General features: G+C 37.5%; 7 protein-coding genes across 7 annotated transcripts; 4 read left to right on the top strand and 3 right to left on the bottom strand.

The window, feature by feature from the left end:
* The first annotated feature begins 177 nt into the window (after nt 1-177).
* On the top strand, nt 178-4,935 carry PHYBLDRAFT_133571 (hypothetical protein). Its single transcript, XM_018429579.1, has 15 exons — nt 178-269; nt 342-386; nt 440-604; nt 665-745; nt 2,377-2,736; nt 2,818-2,983; nt 3,094-3,211; nt 3,280-3,426; nt 3,494-3,686; nt 3,765-3,947; nt 4,017-4,107; nt 4,180-4,288; nt 4,355-4,455; nt 4,541-4,688; nt 4,753-4,935. Exons 1-15 carry the CDS (start codon nt 230-232, stop codon nt 4,771-4,773), a joined length of 1,968 nt encoding a protein of 655 aa, XP_018291850.1. The 5' UTR covers nt 178-229; the 3' UTR covers nt 4,774-4,935.
* Nucleotides 4,936-5,244: 309 nt separating this feature from the next.
* Nucleotides 5,245-6,102, top strand: PHYBLDRAFT_158801 (hypothetical protein). The gene has a single exon (XM_018433860.1). The coding sequence runs from the start codon at nt 5,358-5,360 to the stop codon at nt 6,057-6,059; it is 702 nt and encodes a 233-aa protein (XP_018291851.1). The 5' UTR covers nt 5,245-5,357; the 3' UTR covers nt 6,060-6,102.
* A 546-nt stretch (nt 6,103-6,648) lies between these two features.
* PHYBLDRAFT_168242 (hypothetical protein) lies at nt 6,649-8,927 on the top strand (the record flags this gene model as incomplete). The annotated part of the gene is made up of 2 exons (XM_018435826.1): nt 6,649-8,440; nt 8,833-8,927. The coding sequence occupies 2 exons, from the start codon at nt 6,649-6,651 to the stop codon at nt 8,925-8,927; spliced, it is 1,887 nt and encodes a 628-aa protein (XP_018291852.1).
* A 263-nt stretch (nt 8,928-9,190) lies between these two features.
* PHYBLDRAFT_124799 (hypothetical protein) lies at nt 9,191-14,092 on the bottom strand. Its single transcript, XM_018429010.1, has 15 exons — nt 13,948-14,092; nt 13,799-13,855; nt 13,554-13,718; nt 13,147-13,499; nt 12,920-13,078; nt 12,620-12,810; nt 12,408-12,563; nt 12,224-12,330; nt 12,027-12,154; nt 11,455-11,977; nt 11,004-11,394; nt 10,793-10,911; nt 10,610-10,724; nt 9,756-10,520; nt 9,191-9,681 (listed from the first exon to the last, which is right to left on the bottom strand). The coding sequence occupies exons 1-14, from the start codon at nt 14,077-14,079 to the stop codon at nt 10,441-10,443; spliced, it is 2,676 nt and encodes an 891-aa protein (XP_018291853.1). The 5' UTR covers nt 14,080-14,092; the 3' UTR covers nt 9,191-9,681; nt 9,756-10,440.
* Nucleotides 14,093-14,882: 790 nt separating this feature from the next.
* On the bottom strand, nt 14,883-19,100 carry PHYBLDRAFT_64770 (hypothetical protein; the record flags this gene model as incomplete). Its single annotated transcript, XM_018441346.1, has 10 exons — nt 14,883-15,167; nt 15,263-15,549; nt 15,638-15,847; nt 15,903-16,787; nt 16,900-17,338; nt 17,419-17,627; nt 17,683-17,934; nt 18,022-18,058; nt 18,189-18,599; nt 18,954-19,100. The coding sequence occupies 10 exons, from the start codon at nt 19,098-19,100 to the stop codon at nt 14,883-14,885; spliced, it is 3,162 nt and encodes a 1,053-aa protein (XP_018291854.1).
* Nucleotides 19,101-22,389: 3,289 nt separating this feature from the next.
* Nucleotides 22,390-24,967, bottom strand: PHYBLDRAFT_145285 (hypothetical protein; the record flags this gene model as incomplete). Its single annotated transcript, XM_018431404.1, has 5 exons — nt 22,390-22,412; nt 22,470-23,039; nt 23,081-24,478; nt 24,557-24,813; nt 24,942-24,967. 5 exons carry the CDS (start codon nt 24,965-24,967, stop codon nt 22,390-22,392), a joined length of 2,274 nt encoding a protein of 757 aa, XP_018291855.1.
* Nucleotides 24,968-25,392: 425 nt separating this feature from the next.
* On the top strand, nt 25,393-25,869 carry PHYBLDRAFT_112566 (hypothetical protein; the record flags this gene model as incomplete). The annotated part of the gene is made up of 2 exons (XM_018428296.1): nt 25,393-25,586; nt 25,737-25,869. 2 exons carry the CDS (start codon nt 25,393-25,395, stop codon nt 25,867-25,869), a joined length of 327 nt encoding a protein of 108 aa, XP_018291856.1.
* Between the last annotated feature and the right edge of the window lie 85 nt (nt 25,870-25,954).

Raw genomic sequence — 25,954 nt, forward strand, 5'->3', positions numbered from 1 at the left:
TGTTTTTCACTATATATATCCATACCCAATGTATATTTCATTGCACTAATAATAATAATAAAAAAAAGGCCAATGACGTACAATAAAGCTATCAAAAGCCAATCACGTGCCTTACTATCAAAGTACTTGAAACATACTTGATTTTTTTTTATATTAAAGCTCTTTGGTCTTTTTGATATTTTCCATTATTTGTTTGTTAAGTTAATAATAACAATAGCACAATAAAGTCATGTCGCGCCATAGAGCTGTTCGTAACCTTGATCTCGATGGTAAAGTGAAATTTAGATCCCAAATAAAAATAATACTATAAAATAATACTAATAACTTTAATTATTTGACAGACGTACTCGATGATGAATACGATGACGATTATAACGAGAATGCATGCAAGTATAAGCACATTTAGATCGTTTGTTTGATTCTCTAATTCAATCTATAGTGGATGAAACCGAGCTTTCCAATGAAGATCTCGAGGCATTGGACGAGGGCCTCTCGTATGTTTACAGTATAGTCGGAGACAACTGCCCTCTCACTGACGTAGAGATCAAAGAAGCGCTGTGGTATTATTATTTTGACAAAGAAGAAACTATAAACTGGGCAATTTGTAAGTATAATAATATTATATATATAATTTGCTAAACCCCTTCTTCTTTGTGCTGGTTAGCAACTATAACCGAACGTAAAGCAAAGGAAGAAAAACTCAAAGCCAAGGCAGCCAAGGCCGAGGCTGCAGTTGCATCAAAAGGTAATTGGGCTATATGTGTATAATCTAGATAGCTATTGGTAGGGCTATCTCTTTCTTTTTCGCTTGTCTTTCTTTCTTTTATTTTTATTGCTGCCTTGTTCCCCAAGAATTCTTTCAATCTATTATTACTTTTGTACATTCTTATGTGGTTGGAAGAGTTTGGATTGGGGGTGTCATTCTTTGCTTGGTGAATCATTAGAACCATCAACCTGTGCATTTTATTTTTCGATCAAGGTTAGTGATAGTTCAATCGACTGTGATATGTTTATCGTAACGTTTTATTTATTCATGATTGTCGAAAGAGAAAAAGTGGCCGTTTGTTTGACACTTCTCCTATTATATCTAGGCGATAAAGATCAATCTGCGTCTATCAAGAGAAAACCGCATTATCGTAGACCTCCTGCAAAACTGTACAGTGCAGAAAAAGATGCACAAATTACTCCTCCTTTGCTATCTGATCCAAAAAAATCGTCATTATTATCCCTTTCGGGAATACGAACACGTCCAACCTCGGCCGGATCTGGTGGTTCCAGTCTTCTTCAATTGCGAACCAAGATGGCAAACTCGACTATTAAATCTTCTGACCCGAAAAAAGAAATCCCAGCTGAAAAGACAGAATCCAAGCCAACATCGTTGCAGGCACTTGCTCAGAAATCAGCCAACCAGCGAGGAAAATCAGCGCTACAACATCTTGCCTCACGTCAGACACAGACACAAACACAAGCACAGGCACAAGCGCAGGCATCAAGCGCAGTAAAAACTCCAGCTGGTCAAACGTCTCTTGGATCCTTATCCCAAAAATCTAGCGTGCCAAAGGGTCTCACAAGCCTAGCTCATCTTGCATCACGCTCTAAACATAATGAAGAAGCCCGGAACCCATTAGCCTCACAAGGACACCCGGTTCAAAAACCAGCCTCTTCTAGTCTTGCTAGACTTGCTAAGCGGACAACTACAACAAACACTCCATCAGTTCCTAAACCTGACGTTCTTCCTAAACCAAAGCCGGTAGAACATGATGCAGAATTAAGAGTAAACGTACAAACAACTGAGCCAGTAGAGCCCATCAAATATGTTATTCCTCCGCCTCAACAAAACCCTTTGTGTGCACCACCTTCATCTACTGCGGAGTTCCTGTTTAAGAACATTGCTCCAGAAAGAACCAATCCTCGGGTCGATCGACTTGTTTGTTCGTTGCCCAGTACACTTGGGGGTGCTTTTTATGAAGCAATGCAATCGTCTGCTACTACTATTCCAATGTTCTCGTTTGACAAACCAAGTCCGGATGATATTGTGATGAATGCCCAAACCAACCGTAGTGGTGGAAAGATTAGGAAGGCTTGAGATTCTTTTTTTCTTACTAGTGTATATCTCATCTGCAAAATCCTATACCCTTTCCATGCACTCCAAATATTCGACATTTTAACGTCTTATCTTTATTTTCCTTTCTTTACTTCTATATTCTTTTCATTTTATTTTTCAACTAAGGCAGCAAAATATTTTGCATTTATTTTTTGGAGAGGGTGTGGAGAAGAATTGATGAAAAAGCAAACGAGGATTTCAAAGCAAACAAAAAAAAAGAAATATTGCATAAAATGATATTTATTTCTTTTCTCTATTTTGCTTTGGTGTAGCCTCTAAAGTAAATCAACAAAAAGAAGCCAGTCAGAAAAAAACAGTTAAACCCATTAAACCACAAGTTACCACTCACAAAGATGATGAAGATGTTGAATATTTGTCTGACGATCCTAATGATCAACTCTCGCAAGACATGGTTGCTCTTGGACTCGGAGATATAAACGCATCGGCAAAGCGAGTGGCACAATCCAAAATCAAAGAGGCAGGATCGAACATTTCTACACCAAATGGAACACCTGTTGATTCTCGCGCTTCATCCCCACTTGTAAAAATACATCCATCGAAGCGCATCGATGTGCTTGAGGAATATGCAAAGCGATCGGGTGAGAAGCCAAAACTGAACTTGGTAGTTATTGGTAAGTAGCTATATAGATTATCATTACTACTATTAAAATACAGGTGCTTTGATTATCTGATATTACATTGTATGAAAACAGGCCATGTTGATGCTGGAAAGTCTACACTGATGGGCCATTTCTTGTATGCTCTTGGTCAAGTTAATGAACGTACAATGAAGAAATACGAAAGAGATTCACACAAACTTGGCAAGGGGTCATTTGCGTTTGCTTGGGTATTAGATGAAACCGGCGAAGAAAGAGAACGGTAAGGCTAAGGCTAAGGCTAAGGCTAAGGCTAAGGCTATCAATAATAATACATTTTACGTTATTAACTATAAAAAAATGGACTTATATCCTCTCTTTCGTTCTCTCTAGTGGTATTACTATGGATATTGCCATGAACAGCTTTGAGACAGAGCATCGCAAATTTACCTTGCTAGATGCTCCTGGTCACCGTGATTTCATTCCAAACATGATTTCAGGCACAGCACAAGTAAGCAAGATGACATAAAGATTTTTTTTATTCTAGAAAACTTACTTATTATAAACGTACGTTATTAGGCCGATGTTGCCATACTTGTCGTAGATGCTACCACAGGTGGATTCGAATCCGGATTTGATGCAAACGGTCAAACAAAAGAGCACGCTTTATTAGCTCGTAGTTTGGGTGTGCAACAGATGATAATAGCCGTGAACAAATTGGATGTTGTATGTGTTCTTTTTTTTTTAAAAAAAAGATAAAGCTTATCAATGATTATAACACAATATATTTTAGATGGCATGGAGCAAGGCTAGGTTTGATGAGATTGTCGCCAAACTTGGATCATTTTTGGTTCAAGCAGGCTTCCGTAAATCCAATTTGACATATGTACCTGTCTCAGGCTTGACAGGAAACAATCTAATTGAACGCAGTAAAGATGCTGAACTACTTTCATGGTATAAGGGCCCTTGCTTATTGGAATGCGTTGGTAAGTCATGTTTTATATGAGGAAAATTTTGGATATATTGTATCTAGAACAAAAATATATATATAACAAGTATCATAGACACGTTTAAGCCCGCAGTGCGTCTTTTGGACAAACCATTCCGTATGGGAGTCACCGACTTCTTCAAGGGTGGAATTGGTAGTGGAGGAGGCGTATCTGTTGCAGGACCTATCGATTCTGGTAGTCTTCAAATTGGTGAACAAGTCATGGTAGTCCCTGGAGGCGAGATGGGTATTATTAAAGGTACGTTTGAGGACATAGGTAACTGGTATAGGATATAAAAATGCTAATCACTGCATATATATATTCCAGCTATGCAGGTTAACGACGAGCCAGCAAATTGGGGTGCTGCTGGTGACTCTGTACTAATGACTCTTTCTGGTCTGGATATTATGAATCTGAGGTAAACCCATTTACTTACATACAGCTTATTGTAATATTTACATGTCACACATATATTTATATATTTTTTCAGTACTGGATGTGTCCTTTGTTCACCTCTTCATCCAGTCCCTGTGACCTCAAGCTTTGTTGCGCAGATCATTGTGTTTGATATCAAGGTTCCAATTACATCTGGATTTCCTGTAAGTATTTTAATTTAGTAAAAAAGAATTGTTCTGATGAATGTGATTCTGGGATGTCATTTATAGGTTATTCTTCATCACCAGAGTCTGAATGAACCTGCTTCAATTACAAAACTTTTATCAACTATTGATAAATCAACAGGCGAGGTTCTCAAAAGAAACCCAAGGTAAAAATAAGAGTTGAATACAAAAAACAAAACAAGACAATCAACTCACCAATATTTTTTACGTGTTAAATTCATTTTGTTGTAGACATATATCAAAGGGAACAACTGCTACTGTCAAAGTCCAGCTAGCTAATCGTGCCGTTCCTTTGGAGATGTTCAAGGATAATAAGCAACTTGGGCGAATTATGCTGAGAAAGGGTGGCGAGACCGTGGCAGCTGGAGTTGTTATAGAAGTAAGTTGTCAATATTTGTATGAAAAACAAACATCTAATTTCTCCTCGGCATAAATTACCGTAGATATTGACCTATGGATCCTAAAGAGCTGTATAAAATACTATTTTTCCTACTTATATAATCAAAAGTCTACATATATTACACACAAAAGATCCGATACTTTTGTTTTAATCGATTCACAAAAGCACATAAAACATGAGTGAAATACACAATGAATATCACACTTTTTGAATTTGTTTCAATCTTTACTGCGATTTTGTCTCTTATTTATCTCACACCTGTTATACACCGCATAAATTTTATTTTAGAATACAAAGTAAACTGCACCGATCTAGACTAGACTTTGAGTGCGACGGCTTTTCTTACAGTAGAAGGTCACACTTTACAACTTAAAACCTTTTTTCTTTTTTTTCTGCAATTTACTCGCTCTCACTTAAATAAAATTCCGTCTTCTGGAAAATCTGCACAGTAAGGCCTTGACTATCAAATATGAGATCAAGCTCAATATACTCACTACAACCCAACATCTCATTCAACACTATCCTGCAATGATAGAAGCGTATGGTCCCCCCAGAGCGTATATTGCACGATCTGTCGAGAGGGCGATTGTGGAATACTCGCGAGCAATCAAAAGTAACTCGACTATTGGAATCAACTCTGGCAACATCATGCTTGGCTTGGCACAGGTCCGACAAATGGAGGTCAAACACACTACCACAATTACAACAGCAAGTCTCCTACAATGTGATCCCTCTGCTGGTTGGCCCATTGACCGAGAAGGTAGCAATGTTGGTACTGATTCTGACATTGAGTTCTGGGGGCCTTTGAGGAAAAGAACGATTGTTGATAGTTTTGGAGGCATTTCTTGTCTTCCAGAGCTTCTTCAAAAGTTCTACGAATCAAAGGGGGAAGAGTGTAGTATGATTGAAGCAGCCATTAAAACAAGCCGTAAGGCATTTGTAAATGGTTGTGTTATTGACTCTACACTCGACCATAATTGTGTAAGAGAGGCACATAACGTCAGACTTCAGGTTCAGGTTGATAAGAACCGCAACATACATTCTGCATACTCCCCGGTTTACAAGGATTTCTTCGGGAAAGTTGTTGTCTTTTTTGAGCACAAGCTCAACAACAAGAGATGGCCGCTTGCTCTTGTAGAGATTGCAGCAGTCCGTTTGGTGAATAATATACCAGCCATCAACAATGGGCAAATGAAGCCAAAGGTAGTTCACCTGGCAGATGTCAAAGAATTAGTTGTTTTGGTGAAGTCGGACGCAACTATAAATACAATAACAGTAACAACATATATAGTGTGGCCAGAGCTTAACTGCGGCCCAAAATTGTCACTTGGTTCTCTTGCAGACTTATAATTTGATTTCTTTCTTCTTGTAATAAATTCTTTCTTTGAAACTGTCTTTACATATTTTAGCCGAGCAACAAAAAGCTTAGGTTTAGTTTTCCTTTGTACTTTTGAAATTCAATAATCAATCAATCAATCAAGTACAGTTATAGACACTAAAAGGAGTACTCATTATATTTATCGGAGTTTCAATAACAAATATTCACTTTCTGGAGGAACGTATATATTGGCCTACACCAATAAAAATACAAGAAAAAATAATAAAAGAGAGAAGACCGGAAAGCTATATCATGGGAAGGTAGTCTCGTGTTTATCTTGTTGTGGTTATTAGGGAAGGCTGTGCATGTGTATGTGTGACATGATCTCTTCATTGCTACTAGTTTTATGCAGGGAAAAATTGTCATGGTCAGCCGACATGACAATGTTATCTTAACAAATATGGTTCAAAGTTGTTGTTTTTTGTATCATACGAGGCTACCTATCTACTTCTGCAAAATGTACCCAGTTTCCGGATCTAGGCTGTGTCATATTGTCTTTCATATTTTTACCCATATGATCTGGTGATATTTCGAATTAATTTAACTATTCATCTCTTTATCATGTTGATCTCAGACTTGCCATTCGAAATCATCCTACATCTCGCAAATTTCCTCCCTACCAAAGATCGCCTCACTTGTACGTCTGTATGTAGATCTTGGAAAGTTCCTCTCCAAGAATCCCTGTGGAGAACAGTTGACATATGCAACAAAACAAAACTTGATGCAATATGCGACATAACTAGTGACCAACACGATATATTTAAAATCAATGGACACCGTGTACACACCTTGAGGTTAGCCGATTGGCTCAGCGTAAACGACAGGCAATTTTATACTATTCAGAACCGTTTTCAGTACCTGAATCGCTTGTACGTTAGAATTAAAGTCCTGGGCGATATAGGATTCGATGATACAACAGATTGGAAACTGTCGAGGCATTTGAGTCAGTTGGAAATATATATTGAGGGTCTGACCCCTGTGGCCAAAGTAAACACTCTTTTCAAGATCCTGTCCTTCTCACCATCTATTATACGATTGGAGTACATCAAATATTACTATCCTCGAGGAATCACTTATACGCTCGAAGATTTCGAAAAATTGCACACTCTTTTACCACAGCTACAATACCTGTCTCTTGATGCTGAATTTGATATTCCTTTTGAGGATCTAACCAAAATATCAACCATAATGCCTGTAAACGACCTGACTGTGGTGAAACTCAGAATGACAAACCTAAGTTTACAATCACTCTACTATTTCCTTCACAAATATCATAAACTACGCACCCTGGAGCTCGATATTCTTTCCAATTCAAACAGATCACATTTTGATCGTAACGAAATACTACCCATGTTTTCAAGCCTTAATTCTGTTTTCCCTTACCTCGAGAAAATCATCATAAAAGGCCCGACAACTTCTGGATTTGCATTTATTACATTGTGGAAACTTATCCGGCAATTTGATACACCACTTAAACATCTTGTCTACGACATAAGTTCTAGAGTCTTTACGTCAGACAGACCAGCGGGAGCAATTATCGAATGTATACGCTACTGCTCAACAACTCTAGAAACGATATCTATATTTGGCGATGTTCGTTTCTCTTATCCACACATGCTTCCATTAGCACTTGGGCTTTGTCACCGACTTGTCGCTCTAAATTTCGGTGTAAATTCTAACTCAATTGCACTGGATGACCTATTGGATCATTGTACAAGCTTGAAAAGATTGCGCCTAAGCGCTAGACGTCTTTATACGAAATCAAAATCTCCCAATGGAGCACCAATACACAAACTACAGATCCTTGAAACGACACATGCCATGATTGAAGTCTCTTTATTCTCTTATTTATCTTGCCGGTGCAAATACTTGAAGTACCTGCGTATGGCCGACGCAAAAGTGTTTGGACAAGTATCTAGAAGAACCGGAAGTCTTTGTATTGATATGTTCAACTCCCGTTTTGAATTGCTCCAACTCAACTCGGTCTGCTTTTATGGAACCAATAACTTCACTTGTGATGAAGAGGCTCTTATAAACCTAATAGCTCTTACTGGTTCCGATAGTCAACAAGCACATTCTACTAATAGACGAGATACTTTGATGCCTATCAATGGATCGTTATGGTACCATACCCATTTCCATTGGGGGGATAAAAGCGAATCAGAAGAAGTACAGATGCTAGAAAACAAGGAAGCCGAGCGTATTCATAGACACTTTCGCAACTTTCGGTATAAGAATGAAAAAATTAGCTACCAAATGGAACTTCAGCGTTATTCTCATGGAATAGCAAGTCAACAAAGCTGGAAGAACGATTTTTCTAGAGGATACGTTGCTTTTTGTTGTGGATATGTAGGTAAACATGTCATTAGTACGCTTCCGTTCAATGACGATTCTTTATGGAGAAAGCTACACGAAACACTGCATTGAAGATAAAAAAAAGATGTACATTGATTGATATAAGCTATGAAATTATATGAACTTTAAAATACAGATATATCTATCCCCTTTTATATTTATTATCAAATATATATATATTGGCATTACAGTTGTTTAGCAAGCACCTTTATTCTTGAGAGGCTTGATTCAATATTGCTGAGCAACAGTTAGGAAGTTTCCTAAAAAGGGCATGGATGGTTACATATACATATACATACATGAATGCATAGAAAGATATATCAATTCCATGTTGGCTTAGATGTCCAAGAAAAGATATTTTTATGATTATTTGTGTGAATTATTTCCTAGTAAAAGCATGGCTATCATGTATCCAATACACACAGTATTGGCATTTATTGTGTATGTTCCATGGAATGCAGCAGGCACAACAGGCCACACAATAGCTAATTATAAAACCTTATAAAGAGTGCCCTGTTTGATTGAGTGGCGTACGTTGTGTTTAATTTGGAGAATTTATAAAAAGAATGGCTTTATTAAAGATGAGAAATTCAAAACGTGAGACCTTTCTGTTGGTGTCCAATAGCAGGTGTGTTTTGCTTCTAAAAATGGAGTCGGCCAATGTTCCAATTAAAATGGACTCCTTGTCGGAGATATAAGTAAATAAAAATAAGCATATGGAAGGGATGAGGCTGCGAAGACCACTCTTATTCATCTTCATCTACACAATGTTCTGGCGCAAGAAAGATAAAACTCCCAAGAACCCCTTCGAGGAGGACAATGCCTCTCAGTACTCTCAGTCTACCCAGTCAACCAACCCTCCATCATATGTATCTACACCCGAACCTACCTCAAATCAATCATACAGTGAAGAAAGCTATTCTTCTGGTGGAAGATATGGCTCAAGAAAGAACCAAGATACAAATGAAGAAAGTGCACGCAATGATCTCTTTTCAGGTGCTGCACCAAGCAGACGCTACAACTCATATAATGATCAAGATGAACAAGACGCATATGGCTCCAGCCGCTTTGGTCAGCAGCAACAAGAAGAGGATCAGGAGCAGGAGGTTTCTGGTTTAAAGCAACAAATCCGCAACGTCAAGCAGGAGTCTCTTGCAAGTACCCGCAATGCTCTTCAGAAGATTCATGAGACTGAGCAAGCCGCAGCAAACACAATGAACCTCTTAGGTCAACAATCAAGTAAGTGTGACTGGATGTGTATCAGAGTTAATCATCGGAGTGGCTCATCCGTTTTACCCTTTGTTATTGTTTAGCCCAAATTGCCAATGTCGACCGCAACCTCGATCTTTCCAAAGCTTATTCTGATCGTGCAGCTGCCCAGGCTTCCGAACTCAAGCAATTAAATAGATCCATTTTCATCCCTGTCATATCCAATCCGTTCACAAAGGGTTCACGAGAACGCAAGGAGTTGGAGGCTCGTAGACAGGATCATGCCGAACATATGAATGAGAGAGAGGATATTCGTCAGTTTGAGTATGAGTCTCAGGCACGTGTGGAAAGTGCACAACGCCAGGCACAGCGTGGTCCTGGAAGCAACGGAGGTTATCGCAGAGGAAGATCAGATGAGGATAAGAGACGCTATCAGTTTGAAGCCGATGAGGAGGATGATGCGGTAGAAGATGAGCTTGATGAAAACTTGGATCTTTTGGGTGATGCTACCTCAAGAATTAAGAACATGGCGCTTTCAATGAGGGATGAGCTTGACAGCCAGAACAAACATTTAACCAAGGTTACTGAAAAGGTCGATCCCATCAGCGAGAGACTTGTCATGACAACACACAAATTAAACAGCACAAAATAGTTTCCAATAAACAGCATATTTTTTTTATTTCTTTCTGTCCTTTTATTTATTTATATATATATTCAAACATCAACAACTAAGCTGTTCAATTCAATTCAATTCAAGTCTTTATTCTGGCAATAGAAATATTGTATGTTTTACTCTTTGTCTTCCTCCATGTATTCTGGGTTTTTTCGCAACAATACAATGCCTTCCAGCACAGGAGCCAAGCATATGTCTGTAATTAAATAATTGTATTAGTTACCATGAAAAATATATATTATTCTATTTTTTCTTTATAAAGATAAGCTAAAACTAGACACTTACATTCTTCTGTTGCCAGCTCGGCACGTTCAGAATGAGCAAGCAACACTGGAGTAGAATGTGTCTGGAAACCAGTAATGGTCTTTGGTCGACCTGCTTGTCCTACCACATCAACAGCCTAAAATAAAACCATGCATTATATGAGTTTAGTGAATGTTCAGTTTAAGTTTACAATTTTTGAATTACCTGTCCAACACGAACAGTGACAGGGAGGCTGTTAAGGTTCTCATCAAAAGTGATCAAGAAGCGAGGGTACATGGCAGTGACAAGGGAGTATATCAAGTAATGAGATTTACCCAAAACAACTAATTATTTTCAAAGAAAAAAAAAACAAAAGCAAAAAAAAAATCCGTATTAGTAAATTTGAATAATTCAATCATTTCAGTGAATTTCTTACATGTCTTGTGGTCGGTGAATGCAATAATAGTAGTGAGCAAACCGGCCATGGCAACAGGCGACATTATTTGTCGATCAGTGTGGAAGGGGTTAAGAGTCATGGTTCCCTTGGCCATATGCAACAGGCCTTGTGCAATGCGGACAATAAACAAAGTCGTGGCATCCTTGTGGTAGAAGCTTGCGAGCTGTCTCAGCATTTGTGCCAGACGGGCGTTGTTTGTACCAGCACCGACAATACCCATGGCAAAGATTGCACTAATAGCTACCTCACTATCATTATCGTGGGAGTACTTGCTAAGAGTATCAAGGATGTTGACGAGAGGGTTAGAAGCACAGAGTAAACCTAATGCAAGAGGTACTGCTCGGCGAGTTACAGACTCTCCATAGTGCATCTACAATAAAAAAAAATAAGCAAACAATACGATTCTTATGGTAAAGTGTTAGGAGCTTACAAGGTGGTTAAATGTACGCAATGACATTTCAGAACCAATGTCTTCACCCATAGCAATAAGAGCAACGCCAAGAGTGGCGTAGGTCTGATGCGTATCATCCTCTTTCTCTTTATCCAAATGATCGTTGCAAAGGTGAAGCATCTTCTGGACCTTCAAGACATTTCCAGTTCCAGCATATGAAAGAGCTTCAACAAGCACTTCAGCCTGTTTGCCAAGAGGATGCTCAATAGTCTTGAGTGCCTCAAGTGTTGCCTCTGAAGCATCCTGCTTTCCAAGATACAAGAGACCAAGACCCAATGCCATGAATCTTGACCATGAATCCTTCAGTTCACTCTCTTCGCGCTCCATCATTGTCAACAAAATTGTGCTAGTGATATCACCGTTGGAAGTTCCAACAAAGACCATTCCAAGAGCAAGTGCGGCCATAGAAGACAACTCCATGGACAAGGCAGCGTCACTCACAATAGGAAGCAACAACTCGGCGATATCCTCCCGAGCAGATCCAGCATAAGCCAAACCAAGACTAGAAAGGATGTATAAGAAAACAAGATCGTAACGCTTTAAAAACATACCCAAAGATTGCAGATTGTCTAACGACCACACTGTTGTTATCCATATACTCGGAGAGCAATGCGATTGCAGGGTCAGATTCTTCTCTTACACCAGAGTTGAGAATACCAATAGCCAAAAGTGCACCGGCCTAAAATAGTTGGTTAGCATATACCCATCCACTTATCAATTTCTATAAAACACACATGCACTCACGCACCTTAATATTGTCATCCTCAACATACATATACTTGTCAATAACAGACAAGCCCATCTCAACATCCCAAAGGGAAATCAAACCAAGAGATGCTGTAGAGCTGATCATGCCTACCCACATCAAAGCCAAATAAGTATTTTTTTTTCTTTCGCCCCCCTTTACGTCTTTTAAATCATTTTGTTCGTACCATGGTCTTTTGTTTTGAAAATCCACGAGGTTGATTGTTCTTCTTCGTCGACCATTACAAGTTTGTCCTTCCCAAAACCAGCATTCACGAATGCATTTACAAAGGTAGAGGCCAAGTTATTTCTAGCAGAATCGACATTGGCGCTAAATGCGGTACCTATAATAATAAACATGAATAATCACTTTTCTCACTTCTATATAATGTTATCTTACGATGGTTCTCAAGATGGCTCTTGTAAATATCTTCGGGGACCTTGGGCTCTAGTACAGCCAATTCTTGTGCAAGAGCGATGAAATGGTGGGAAAGATGAGCATTGTTGAGGCACTCGCTGAGCTCAACATCGTCTGTCTCGATGTGGATCTGCTGTCTTGCCAACAAAAATGCCATTTGCTTCTTCAACAAACTGTAATACAAAATTTCGTTCGTTTTTAATACACACTTTCCTAGATATCCCATATTCTGCCCTTGAATATACATATTCTCTTCTCTTCCTACATTATTTCTTTACTTACGGATCAGGGCAAGAGTTGAAATCTTCCTTGATAAGATCCATGTCACCCATACGAATCGACAAATTCAATGCCTGGGCATACTTTTCTTGCTTACGGTAAATAACTCTTGCAGTCTTCATAAAAAGAACATCATCAGGAGAAGCAAGAAGATTTACACAGCTAAAAATAAACCGTGTTACTAGAGTTCGATTTTTTGTGGGTGCCTTCTTTTGTAATCTAAAACACACCCCAACATATAGAGACAGACGCGCTCATATGTATCCTTGTCTACAAACTGAGCAAGTTTTTCAATTGCTTCCAATCCAAGCAAAAGGTCAACAGCATCTGCTTCGGCATTGTGGTGAAGGAAGAAAGGAACGACCTTGAGGGCCAAGACAAGCAAGTCCTCTGTATCCTTTTCTTCATCGGTTCGAGTTTCATACTCCAACATAATTTCACCTGAGATATGTCTAACGTATTCATGTCCCCATGAGCCAATATCTTCTTCGGTAGAGCCGATCATACGGTAGTGTAGTGCAGCTCTTTCACCCTCTTCTGCATATGTCATTGAGAGAACAGAAAGAATATCGGCAAATAATTTCTGTACAGCTCTAGGGATTAATTTATTGAATCGACTATGTTTGCTCATCTCTACCTTGTCTCCAGATTCACTCCAGCTTTTATGAAGCTCCTTGAGTAAAGGGTAATGAGGGCTCAAGAATTTAAGGGGTTTAGGCACGGAGGTCATTGAGCTGGTAGATGTGCGAATCAAAGTACGAAGATGTTCTAAGGCAGGGCGATGGAGCTTGACATCCTTGTCCTATGTAACCGCACAGACATATATTTTTATTCATCAAACGGATGACCAGACTAAAACAAAATACTGGACGCGTGTCGTACCTGAAGTCTTTCTACAAGCAACTCGAGTTCGCTCTTCAATTGCTGATCCTCCTCAGACTAGATGATAATTCCAGTCGAGCGAATGCAATAGATAATATTGTTAATAGTACTCCAAAAGACAGGGAAGACGAAATGGAAATATGCCTTACCAACTCCTCTTCCTGCTCTTTTTTATCTGTCTTTCCTTGGTTTCCCTTGGTTTCGTCAACAGGCTTGGATTCATTTTTCTGCTGCTTTTCAGCTGGTGGCTTGCTGGTTTCCCCGTTTTTAGTGTTTACCATTGTTGAATAAAGGGGATCGATGAGGATAGGGCTGTCAAGAAAACCTAAGAGTTGCGCGGATGGGTATAGAAATGGACGCGCAATAGTGAATGAGCTAATTGCACCACAATGGCTTCCCGAAAACGCTATACGTAATTACAAGTGACGTCTCTTTCAATTTGTATCCCGACAAAGATTAAAAAGAGGTGGAAATTCATGCAACCAAAACCAAGACATTAAAAGAAAAGGACAGGAAGATATTAATAAACTATCGACATATTTATTGAAATGAGAAAACAAATTCTTTGCTTATAATTTTTCTTGGATTTTTTTTTCTGATTCAATAATCAGGATACTTGGCTTATATATATATTATTTTCTACTTGCAAAGATTAAAGTTGACTTTGGTCTTCAAAAGCCGCTTTTAAGAAATGATTATGATTATGATTAGTATTAGTAGTAGTAGTAGTATTTATTCAATGTAATAAATTATACACAGAATAGCTGTGTGAGACAATGCTACACTCGAAAAGTAAAAAAAAAGTAGAACTAGAGTTATATGTGAAGCGTATTTGGAAGAACTGGTAAAAATTACATTAGCCACAAGCTTCATCAATACTGCACTATATTATATACAAAATTGCTACGTACACTAGAGAACGAAAGAACAAAAAAAAACGAAAGAACAGAATAACAAAATAACAAAAAAGAACAAAGGGACAAAAGAGCAAAAGAATAAAAAAAGAAAGAGACAGGACCTACACACACAAAATATGCATATGCGTGTGTGTATATATAGAAATCTATTTACAGAATAGCAATGCTTAGTGCTTGCCCATTATCCAACCTTTTTGATACACCCGTTTTAGAGGTGTCATCATGGCAATTTGGGTGTCTCCTGGAAAAGAGGTTTCCAGGGTATTTTGACAAGATACGTTACTCGCAGAAGTAAGAGTTGACATTCCCATGTCCATCGGCTGGAATTTGGCTCCAGTCAACTTGCTGTGGCAGATCTTTAGAAAACTCTTTGAATTAAAGTCCATTCCATGTTCTTTTACGTAGCCCACCAGCTTAGGTTCCTCCATTATCTTAACTAATTCAAAAGGAATCTAAAGTACATATAAAAATATGATAAACAAACAGTGATTATTAATATAAATATTATTTTAATTTTAATTTTAATTTGCACGTATTTTAAGCTTACCTTGCGCAGGTCTTCTTGATACATAATCATCATTTCCACTACACGAATTCCATCATTTGCAGATTGATGGTTCTGTTCATGGGAGTTCTTTGAACTTGTACGAGAATAGAATACGCTTGGTGCAATTACACGAGCAAGATTGTGTATATTCATTTTATTGTCGTCGCTGAATGTAGAGACCCAATGAAGAAACATAAAAACGAGCTGCATAGTGTCTCTGTTCTCTTTTGGAAGCAAGCAGCAGACAAGGTGTAGAAACTCCTTTGAGCTGGCAGTATTTTCGATTCCTTTCAAAGATATTAGTCACACAAGTTTTTCTTTCATTAATTCTTTCTTTTGTGATATAAAGCTAAAACTCAGTAAAGCATGACCTACTTGATGAAGCAAGAAAAAGATCATACAGCTTAAATGTTAATAATGGCTCAGGAAGCTGACGCAACCAGCTTTTCAGCATTGCACCGAGCTGAATAGAAGATGCCTTGTCCATAACTTCGCTCAAAGGTTTTCCACCATCAATCGCATCACACTGGAATTTGAGTTCTCGAATGTTTCCATTTTTGCGAAAGATACCTTCGGTTGTCAAGTCTAAATATTCACAGGTTATTATCTCATTTTCCTTTTTTAAACATTGTCCAATTACCTGTTTGGAAGAGTGCGATAATGCAATGTTGTACAAATAATGGAATGTGAGTCGCGTTGAATAAATAAGGGGCAAAGTTTGGTGGGTAAGAGGTCAGACCGTCTCCTTTAACCGTTTCAGAAGACAGGTTTGGTCGGATTCGTGCCACCAGTTCCGAGAGAGGTACCTTAAATGTGATTGTTGGAGGGTTAAAGAAATTGGCCTTTTCCGATCTGTCTGTTGTAGTTCTTGAGCTGGAGCTTATTCCACGGAAATGAGTCAAAATTCTTCCCCAGACAGACGATTTTTTGTATTCAACTAGTCCAATAAGGCTTTCTTGGGATATATTAGGTACCCTAAATGATCCAAAATGGAGTATTGCTGCGTGTTTAATAATACAGTCGCTGTAGACCATGGTGTTTACGAATAGATGCTTAGAAGTAATAGGAGACAGTGGTAAATTAAACGAACAGCGCCTCTCGTGTTTCTTTTGGTCAAATATTCCTTGAAAATATTGTCGACCGTTTGATCCATCAAAGGTGTGGTCAGGGGTGTTTAAGGTGTCTGAAGGATGTTTACAAGACATACTGTGTATTGAACTTGTACGTGTTATGCGACGTCTTGCACTATTACGACGCTGTGCTTCTTTTGGGGACCCTTCATGAAGAGTTGATGCTCGTTTTATTCCAGATTGTTCTGTAGGATTATTTGTCGCAGTTTTATCCTCATCTATTCGACCAAGTCGTATTGTATTTCTACGTGCGACACCAGCAATATGCTGTGTGTTTACGCAGCCACTTTTGTCCGAATCTTTGGTGGGAGAGTTGATATCTTTCTTTATTTTGAGCTCTTGCGATGAGTTACAAGATGGTTTAAAAGGAGATTTTTCTGGTTCTTTGCTAAGATCTATAAAAAAAGGCAAAATACTATTTTTAATCCGTGTAATGATAACAGAATATTGAGTTCTTGATCTATATATATATATGTATGTATATATATATAAATACAAACTGCTTACTCGTTTGACAAAGGGACTGGTACACGCTCACCAATGTTGTTTGTAAGAGCATGGTCTGTTGTATAAGAGGTGTAACAAGACAAAGAGCTCCTTGATTATCATGAGATGTGCAGCATTGGAAATAAAATAGAAATGTTTCCGTTCCTCCGATCTCCCGCGTCTTTGTTAAGTTTTTACCCAATTTACGTTGGCATACTTTACAAGCAAAGCATGCAGTATGCCATCGATTAGATCCCTTTTGGACATGTTTGTCATGAATAGGAAGAGAACAAGCTTTGCAGTTGTCAGGTATGGAATACATACGGGCTATTTCTATGTCAGATAGAAACAGAGGTGCGTCTTTAAAATAATAGCGCCCAGCGATCCAAACTCGCATATTATCCAAACCAGCCAAACTTTTCAAAAAAGAGGAAATGGCTTGGATCCCACAAACATATTCCTAAAAAAAACCAAAATTCTGTGAGTCAAACATCTTACAGAATTATATTAAAAAAAGGGGGGTATTTTATCAAGACTTACAAGCTTTAGAGCTTCTGTGAGGCCTATACGTATTAGAGATTTCAAGTTCTGCGCCAATCCTGTGACCAAAGGTAGCAGATCTTGAGTAACGTTGTGTTTATCTGAGGCTTTGTTTGATATGCGACCCTCGTTCTGTTGTGTAAGAAGGTTAAAGAATTGGAGTACTTGTTTGCACACAATATCGGCTTCTTTTTCACAATTGATTGTTGCTACATTCCTTTTAGATAAGCGCTCCGTTGATTAACAGCCTTTGTGTACTCTTACCTAAGTTTTGCTGTACCAGAAGATCGTTTAATGTATCCAGCCCAGTGAAGAGCATGTGAAGGTGGTTGACAAAATGATTTGCCATCTGTACTCCCTTGATTAGATTTCCTTCTGCTACGGCAAGCAGCATGTCTGAAATGCATGTCGCTGAAGACTCTTCGAATGCTGATAGATCGGTCCAAATGCGATCGATTTTTTTCTCAATTGTGGTCTGGTTTTTCTTGAGTTGGTCCGAGTCAGAAGGCTGGGTGTCTTTTGTGTACAAAGACCAGTTGGTTAGATGTCTATTTGTGTTGTTGTTATTGTTGTTGTTGTCGCTGTTATTATTGTATGTCTTACTTGATGGAAATAGATCTGTGAAGCAAACATTCCAAAACTATGGGTAATATTGAGTTGCAAATAAATACTAAATATATAAATTACCACCGTTTTTTCCATAATAGAAACAAAAGTAAAAAGAAAATAAAAAAAGAAAAGAAGATTCAAAAAGGGCTCAGCTAAGCTACCTTGAATATCATGTAGCATTTTGGATGCCATTTCTTGTTTGGATATTTTACACTCTCGACACATTTGTAAAGAATTGCCTGGGAGCAGCTAGTGCACTGAGAGTTTGGTATCATAGAGAAATGATAATGGCAATAGTATTGCCTGTCGTATTCATAATACATTTCGGTTTGTTGACTATGTCTGTTGGGTGTTTTGTCAATAGTACATTGAATACACCAACGACACATGGCGTGGCAATAAAAGCGGGTGGCTGAACCGGCTTCTTGAACAAGTGGTCGACTGCAGCGTGGACAAGACAGGTCAAGCTTAGAGTGGGGATCTTTACAAAGCACGCGTTTGTTAACTATATCAGTAGAAAACTGGGCTGTGTTTGGGACACATAATTTGTTGGTCGCTAGACATTGACATTCCTAGGTTAAATATTATACATTTAGTTTTCATTTTATATATATATATATATCGCTGGATTTGTTTGAAGTACTTGGTACTAGACCAAAAGAACAAAACGGAGTTGACAAGCTTAACTAGTTAAATCCGCTTCATATTTCCAAGATCCTCGCATTGTTCTGTTTTATATAATGCAATCAATGCTACCAATAACCCCCCCTTTCATACACCCACATACATATAAACACACATTTTTTTTTCTTTTTCTTTTATCTTCTAACGACATATGATTCTGTTTTAAAGAACAGGCTATTTATAGAAAGGCTTGCCTTGCACGCAGAAGAGTTGTGATGATAGACTTGGTTAAGAGCACGCACCAGAGTGTGATCAACTTCCAAGCATGACTGGCCACACGACGAACACAGGCAATCAGGGTTGGGTGACTGCAGTTGTGTTACCGACTCTGAAAAACAAGACGACTTCCAGTTTTCAGTTCTAGTCATTTCGTTGTTGGTCATCGACATTGAGAATGGCAATATACACTAAATAAAATTCACGGCTTTTCTTCTTCTCTTCTTTCGGTGAGAATACCAAGGCAAAGTTGGCGTATTGAATAATAATTCTATCTATACCAGAAATATACAGAGACTTTTTTTTTGTATGTATATATGGGTGTGTATAGCAGTATTATTATTATTATTATTATTATTATTTTAAAAAAAAGGAGATTTACAAGGCTAAATAAAGGCTATATAAAGTGTGAGTAAGAGAGAGAGAGAGATAGAGAGAAGGCAGAAGGGATAAAGGGGGGGGGGGAGATTTTTTTTGTCTGCAAAGAGCACACCCACAGAAATGTTCCTTTCTAGAGGACAACTCGGAAAAATAAAAAATAAAATAAAAAAAGGTGTTCAAAGAGACAAGATTCGAGAAAGCCGTTATTTCTGTCTTCTGAACCAAGACCTGAGTAACATTGATTTGGCCATTGTGATCAGGTACAACAAGGCCATTTGAGTTTTCTTTTTCTCTCTTTCTGCTTGTAACACGACCTTTTTAAATCATACCGTGATTGGAGTTTTTATGATCTTTTTAAGCCCAATACATTGGTCTTTGGTAACCTGAATTTGTCCTACCCTACCTGTCATCTCGTTTTATATCCAATAAATAGTATGCCCAGAATATTCACTTTATTTTTTGAAATACGAGTACTATCTGTATTATCCAAGGACATCATTAGACAATCAAGTGATAGCGTATCGTTAGTAATCTTTTAAAAGTAGCGTGTATCTTTTTCTATTTTATTTCCTGTGCATATAATACAATTTGTATTTAGATTTATGGTTATATTTATATTTATATTCTGCTCTGTGTGAATTCGATACCAGAGGCAATAATTACCGCCAATTTATTCTCAATACAACTCCTAGCAACCTTCTTTGTTATATAAATATATATATATATATTAATACTTGCAGAGGATAGTAAGAAGTTCTTGATGCGCTAGGTGCATAGGTGGCCAACATATATTCTCACAAATGCCATAAATACAAACAGACCATATATATATATCCTTTAAGCATCTCACAAGTATACACTAGCTTTGAGTCTATTGAAATACACATGACAAAAAATAAACAGCACTATATTCTTATTGTGTGGTTTGGTAAGGTCATAAAAACACACGGACCACATCTTTCTTATATTTACACACGCATTGTAGTAGTAGTAGTAGTAGTAGTAGTAGTAGTAGTAGTAGTAGTAGTAGTAGTAGTAGTAGCAATAAACAAGAAAGATAGTCACCATTCATATGTCACGTCATACAAGTAAGGCTATGGATATTTAAGCTCTTCCCGCGTGCTGTTTATAGAATTATATACATTCTCAATAATACCTTTGGTTAAGAGAACGTGCGCAAAAAACAAGTACATAAAAATAAAAATAAAAAGCCCCTTGCTGTTGTGTGGCGCGGTTTGTAGACCAAGGAAAAAAATGTGCTGGAAAAACAGGCCTATAATTGAGAGAGAGAGAGAGAGAGAGAGGGAAAAAGTGTGCGTGTAGAAATAAGTTAAAAAAGTGGAATATCAATCAATATTCTTCTCGCCATTTTTAAAAAATAATAATAATAAAAAGATCACTTATTACAGCTGAATTTTAACAATATAAATAAGTGAGAATGAATATTACTATATGTCTCAAGCAATGTGTACATTTTATCGTGGGGCATGCCCCTGACTAATTACACGTACGCAGTTCTTCCAGGAAGTAAAATCGCACCAGATTGGAATTGATGTCGTACTGATCATATAATGAATGTCACACCTAGGAATAAATGTCATTAGGTGACAAATCAAATGTTGTGTTTCCAGTATATGTTTCTATACATTATTTGGTATAGTTTTGGGATATATAAAAGTGTTGAGATTATTCAATTCAAATCTTCATCTTTTATCATAATATACATTCCATTTTTGTGCAGTAATTGAACCATAGCTGCTGCTAATAGGTATGGCAAACCCGAACATACGGATCATAATTTTGTTGCAGATCAGTATAGTCTTGAAACACCGAGCTCTTGTACACAGCACTTTTCTAAACTGTGTCAAGAAAGAAACGAAAAACAAACAAACAAAGGACAGTTAAAAAAAAAATAGCTCCAAGGCAAAAACTGACGTTACAATAATGAAGGCTTTGGTAAATTCCCTATAATTTTTTTTGTTAGAGCGGTATTCAGAGGGATGCTTTCTGTTCTTACATTTCTCCTCAAGTTGGTTATCACTTTGAAAGAGAAAAAAAAAAGATCTATCAGCATTAACAAGTATATGGTACTTTGAACTTAGCTTGGTACCTTGGCATTAACATTTAAATAAAAGTTGGTGCTTTTATAAGCAAATGTTTTGAACGAAAAATGTATATTAAACTCTGTATTAGATAAAAAAAAATAGATAAAGGACTAGACGCAACTTGTAGAATATCTACACTTTAAACATAGATTTAAAGAAACATTTAGACTAAACCAAGTAGTAGACATAAGATGGCAAGAAATGTTCTTGTGTTACATAAAATTTAGCTGTCAAGTATATTTGCAAGCTAATCTAAATAACCAGTAGATTTGAAGGATTTACGGGTAGGAGAGAACAATTACTTTCTTAAAAGTGGCTATCAGGCAGAGTAATGACAAAAGGAAACATAAACGTACACTCCTTGATAATAAGAGCCAATTAATTAATATTTATGCTCGTAAACAGTATAGTATTTGAAGAAGTGATATCTTCTAGTTATGAAAGAAAAGTATAATCCTATAATTCTAAGCACAAAATACAGGGTTCAAAAGAAATGTTGTCCAACTTCAATGTCTATGGTTAAAAATTTACAATTCCAATCGAAATATAATACTAAAAAGAAAAAAAAAGGCTCTCCGAGAAGTAGGTATTATCATTTTAATGTTCTAATCCAACTTTAATAAGGGCTTTGTTTACATTGTCTCTTGTCAGTTAATAACAGCATTAAGGAAAAGTTTAAATAGAAAAGCAAATGGCGAAGCATTTATTTCGAACCTTGTATATCAGCTATTTTGTTATATAGCGTATGAGCTAATACTTCTTTACACATATCATGTACTTTATTCTTTTTAATCATATGATAATTCGTTTTCAAATTATAAAGCTTATAGCTGTTCATATAACAAACAGAAGGATACAATAAGGAGAGTATATGACCTCCCTCTGAATCACTCTTTTTTCATTTTCTTTTTCTTTAGTGTATAGTGTAGTGGTAGTGGTAGTGGTAATGGTAGTGATAGTATATTGATTCTTTATTTCATACCTCATCCAAAGTTAAGCCTACAAAATCAAATAAAATGTTATGTAAATCAATCGCACAACATTATATTAGCATACCCTCTTTAAATGACTGCTTTTCTGAAAATTTGGTCCAAATGTCCAGACTACTTCCAATCGACAAAAGTCTTTGCATTGATTTTAGGTCTACCGGAAGACAATCTTTTTTGGTTTTATCTTTTAAGCATGGCACACAAATATTTGTAGAGTCTGATTTGTAGGCCTTTGGATCATAACCAATACTAATACTAGACATATGATATGTACTGTGAAGTGTGTAGAGACATGGATTTAGACTGTTATTTCCATTAGAGTGTCCCATAATGTGTTCAAATAAGCCTTGAAGTTTATAAAACCGCTTCTTATCACTACCCGGATCTTGCACATTGGGTAGTTCTTGAGTCTTGCACCACATCTCAAGTGTGTATATCAATTGTCTCAGATCACAGCCGATCACATCTATAAGGCAGGCTAGATCATGTGGATAAACAAGATATCCCTCTGAAAAACAGACCAGCTGGAGATAAGGTAATAATCTCTTTTCATCTGGTGCTTTGAAAGGCAATATAGCTTGAAGAGATAATTTGTTGACAGGTACAGATTTTATGTCTAGCCAAATGCTTCTGTTAGCTAACAAAGCCACACATACACGGCCAAATATGATTAATTACCATTGCATGTCATAATAATAGGGCGTTTGCTTTTTTGAGCAAGATTAGTGACTGCCGGCCAGAATCCTTTGTCGTCTTCAAATAAATTATCAACTTCTTCCAATAGAATTAAGCTTTGTCGTGTTTCTAGTGGTCTAGGCGGCATCATAGTTTCCAAATCAATACGCATGTTTGTACGTGTGATCTGATCCATGGGTGTTATTGTTGTCGCTGTTTCACGCGGGTCTTGGTACGCTTGCTGAGGCGCGTGCTGATTGTTTGACAAGGCTAAATCTGTCGCCTTCTTTTTGGAAATTTTCTGGAGGTAGGACATGATGGATCCTTTGGGTTTCGGATCATCCTTATTTGGAGACTTTTTTTTAATGTCTCTCTTTTTGTATTCTGAAGGTATATTGGTCTCTTCGAAAGACACATCTTCCCCACCGCACTTGAATTCAGAGCGTATCAAAGGAATTGTAGAATCAAAGATAACTTGGTGATTTTCTGCCATGTCTCCCACGGCGGCCATCAGGTCTTTTCCTGCTCGCTTCATACCTGGGTGAATCTCAAAAACATCATAACATGTTTCCTCTGCTGTTCCATATACTGCTGCGGTCTTTCCAACTCCATGGTCCCCCACTAACATAATCATGTTCGAGCTCATATTAATGCGCTTTCTTTTTCTTCCCTTTAAATTTGCCTGTCGAGAGGTCTTATTTGTAGGTAAAAAGTCATCATCTGGATCAACTTGAACTTCTTTTATATCGTCAAATATATCGTGATAATATTCATTCATCCTCCTTTCGGTTGACATGGTCACAGGAGAAATCTTCATTTCCTCCAGCCATTCTTTTAAATAATTTCCACTTCTTGTATTAGAGAGTAAAAGCGATGCTTTCGTCGGTTTGTATTTTTCTGTCCAAAGCATGTACTCTGTTGCGTGTCTTTTTGGTAATTCTTCCTGATTGGTAGTGAATATAGACTCTAAGATATTGATACAGGCATCTGATTTCCAATGGGAATTGTATACTTTATCCATAAATCTTTTCATCTGTTTACTATTTAGTGTACACATATTGAATAAAGGATCATCCAATCTTGTTTGGTGCGTGGATTCAAGGTTTTTGGAGCTGTGGATCGTCTTAAAGTACGATGCTTGAGCTTCTGCAGACACTAAAATCAGATTGTTTCCGTGTGTTGTATTTGTTCTTTTATTAAATATCTTGGGCTCTTCTTTCCAGCATCGATTACCATGCATAGTATTATCAGGCCAAGGAGCCGGGTGAATTGCTTGATTGTTGCTATTATTTAAAGAGAAGTTGCTAGATTGGGTTGAGCTACTACTTTGGTCAGCGTGCGTGTGCCATCCATTATCTTTGCTCGAGGATATCTGTGGGGTTCTTTTGTCGAAAAATGAAGCTATTTTCGATACTTGGTTTTTTGAAGGGGATTTTTTTACTCCAAATAATGGTAGTGTATTTTTCATCTCTTTATTACATTGACTGGGTTTATGTTTAAGTGGTCCAGAAGGTACGGCTTGAGTTTTCGGCGCATTTTGTTCTAAACAAGCTCTTTTGGCAGAAAGAGAAAGCAGCTTCGTATTCAGTCTTGGGTTAATGACCATCGTATTATGATTGGATCTTGGTTCTTGGGTTGGTAATGTATAAGGTGACCGGATTCCAGAAGGTCGAAAGAATGGTTTAAGTTGCCGTTTAGGTTTTGACGATGCCTGTTGATCTAACTCATTCATGTTCCTGGTAATAAATTATATATGGTTTTAAGTATGGCAACAAATTTGATTATATTTTGTTTTTATTTATTCGAAGATTAACAAAACTGAGTGTTGCTGGCTTTCTTATCGGGCGTGTATCATTTGAAAAACACAGTCTCAGATGATATTTGCATCATTGAAAATCAAGTAAATAGATATATATCGATGTTCTTGCTAAATACTACAACAATTTTAATAAATATGTACATATACAGTCAAGATGACCAGATGCAAATTCATAATTTTGTCTGTAAAAATAATGAATAAAATTAATGCCATTATAATCGAATCAATGATGACAGTAACTTTTTTAGAAAATTAAATCCATGTGTGCCCTGAAATTTGAGGTTTTATCCATAAACTATACGACAATTCTTTTAAGCTAGTCATGTAAAGAGAAAGTGAAATAGAACTCTATATGCAGGCAAAAGGAAGATGATTGGCTAAGATAGAAGCAAGCATTGATTCTGTGGCTTATCGTTTTCGGAGTGTTCTTCCCTTGAACAAGACTAGGTAGGGCCTGTCTTGAACATTCTAAGCTGTTCATTCTAATTATATAGCCATGCCTCGCGCAGTTAGAGAAGCAAAGATACTCTTGGCTCCTATGGAGCTCTACCGTCAAATTCTCCGGGTTCATCGTTGCCTCCCTCCTGCAATGCGTAGTCTCGGTGACGATTATGTCAAGGCTGAATTTAGACGCCACAAGGATGTAGACAATCCAGTACATCTCATCGGCTTTGTTTCGCAGTGGCAAGAGTGAGTTAATATTTTATTCTGTAGGCATAAAAGCAATACAAAGCTCATATATGCATGTGTATGCTCTAGATACCTTGATACTTTGAAGGTGCAGACTGCTCCTATCAAAACTGAGTCCTCTGCACCTTCCGAAGACTCGCTTGTTAGAAGTTTTAACGTTCCCAAGGATGGTTGGGGAAAGAAGATGGACTCTGAATTGTATGAGAAAATGAGTGATGAGCAAATTGGTCAGCTATATGAATTGCGAAATGAATTGAAGCCAGGAAGTGGTGAAAAGGCTTAATTGGTCTCACTATCTTTATTATCCAAGTTTTACTCATTACACACTACGCGTAAACACCTATATATTGGTAGGATATTGTATTTGG

This window comes from Phycomyces blakesleeanus, assembly GCF_001638985.1.
Source record: "Phycomyces blakesleeanus NRRL 1555(-) unplaced genomic scaffold PHYBLscaffold_10, whole genome shotgun sequence".
In the NCBI taxonomy this organism is placed as follows: domain Eukaryota; kingdom Fungi; phylum Mucoromycota; class Mucoromycetes; order Mucorales; family Phycomycetaceae; genus Phycomyces; species Phycomyces blakesleeanus.

Excerpts from the sequence above, each read along its gene's own strand:
- PHYBLDRAFT_133571 (XM_018429579.1), top strand. The coding sequence starts at position 230 with ATGTCGCGCCATAGAGCTGTTCGTAACCTTGATCTCGATG. Across the intron at positions 3,212-3,279 it reads TGATTTCAGGCACAGCACAA|GCCGATGTTGCCATACTTGT; the intron begins GTAAGCAAGATG and ends GTACGTTATTAG. Across the intron at positions 4,689-4,752 it reads CAGCTGGAGTTGTTATAGAA|ATATTGACCTATGGATCCTA; the intron begins GTAAGTTGTCAA and ends AAATTACCGTAG.
- PHYBLDRAFT_124799 (XM_018429010.1), bottom strand. The coding sequence starts at position 14,079 with ATGGTAAACACTAAAAACGGGGAAACCAGCAAGCCACCAGCTGAAAAG. Across the intron at positions 12,811-12,919 it reads TTCAACTCTTGCCCTGATCC|TTTGTTGAAGAAGCAAATGG; the intron begins GTAAGTAAAGAA and ends TTTGTATTACAG. Across the intron at positions 11,978-12,026 it reads AGACAATCTGCAATCTTTGG|TCTTGGTTTGGCTTATGCTG; the intron begins GTATGTTTTTAA and ends CATCCTTTCTAG.
- PHYBLDRAFT_158801 (XM_018433860.1), top strand. The coding sequence starts at position 5,358 with ATGCTTGGCTTGGCACAGGTCCGACAAATGGAGGTCAAACACACTACC.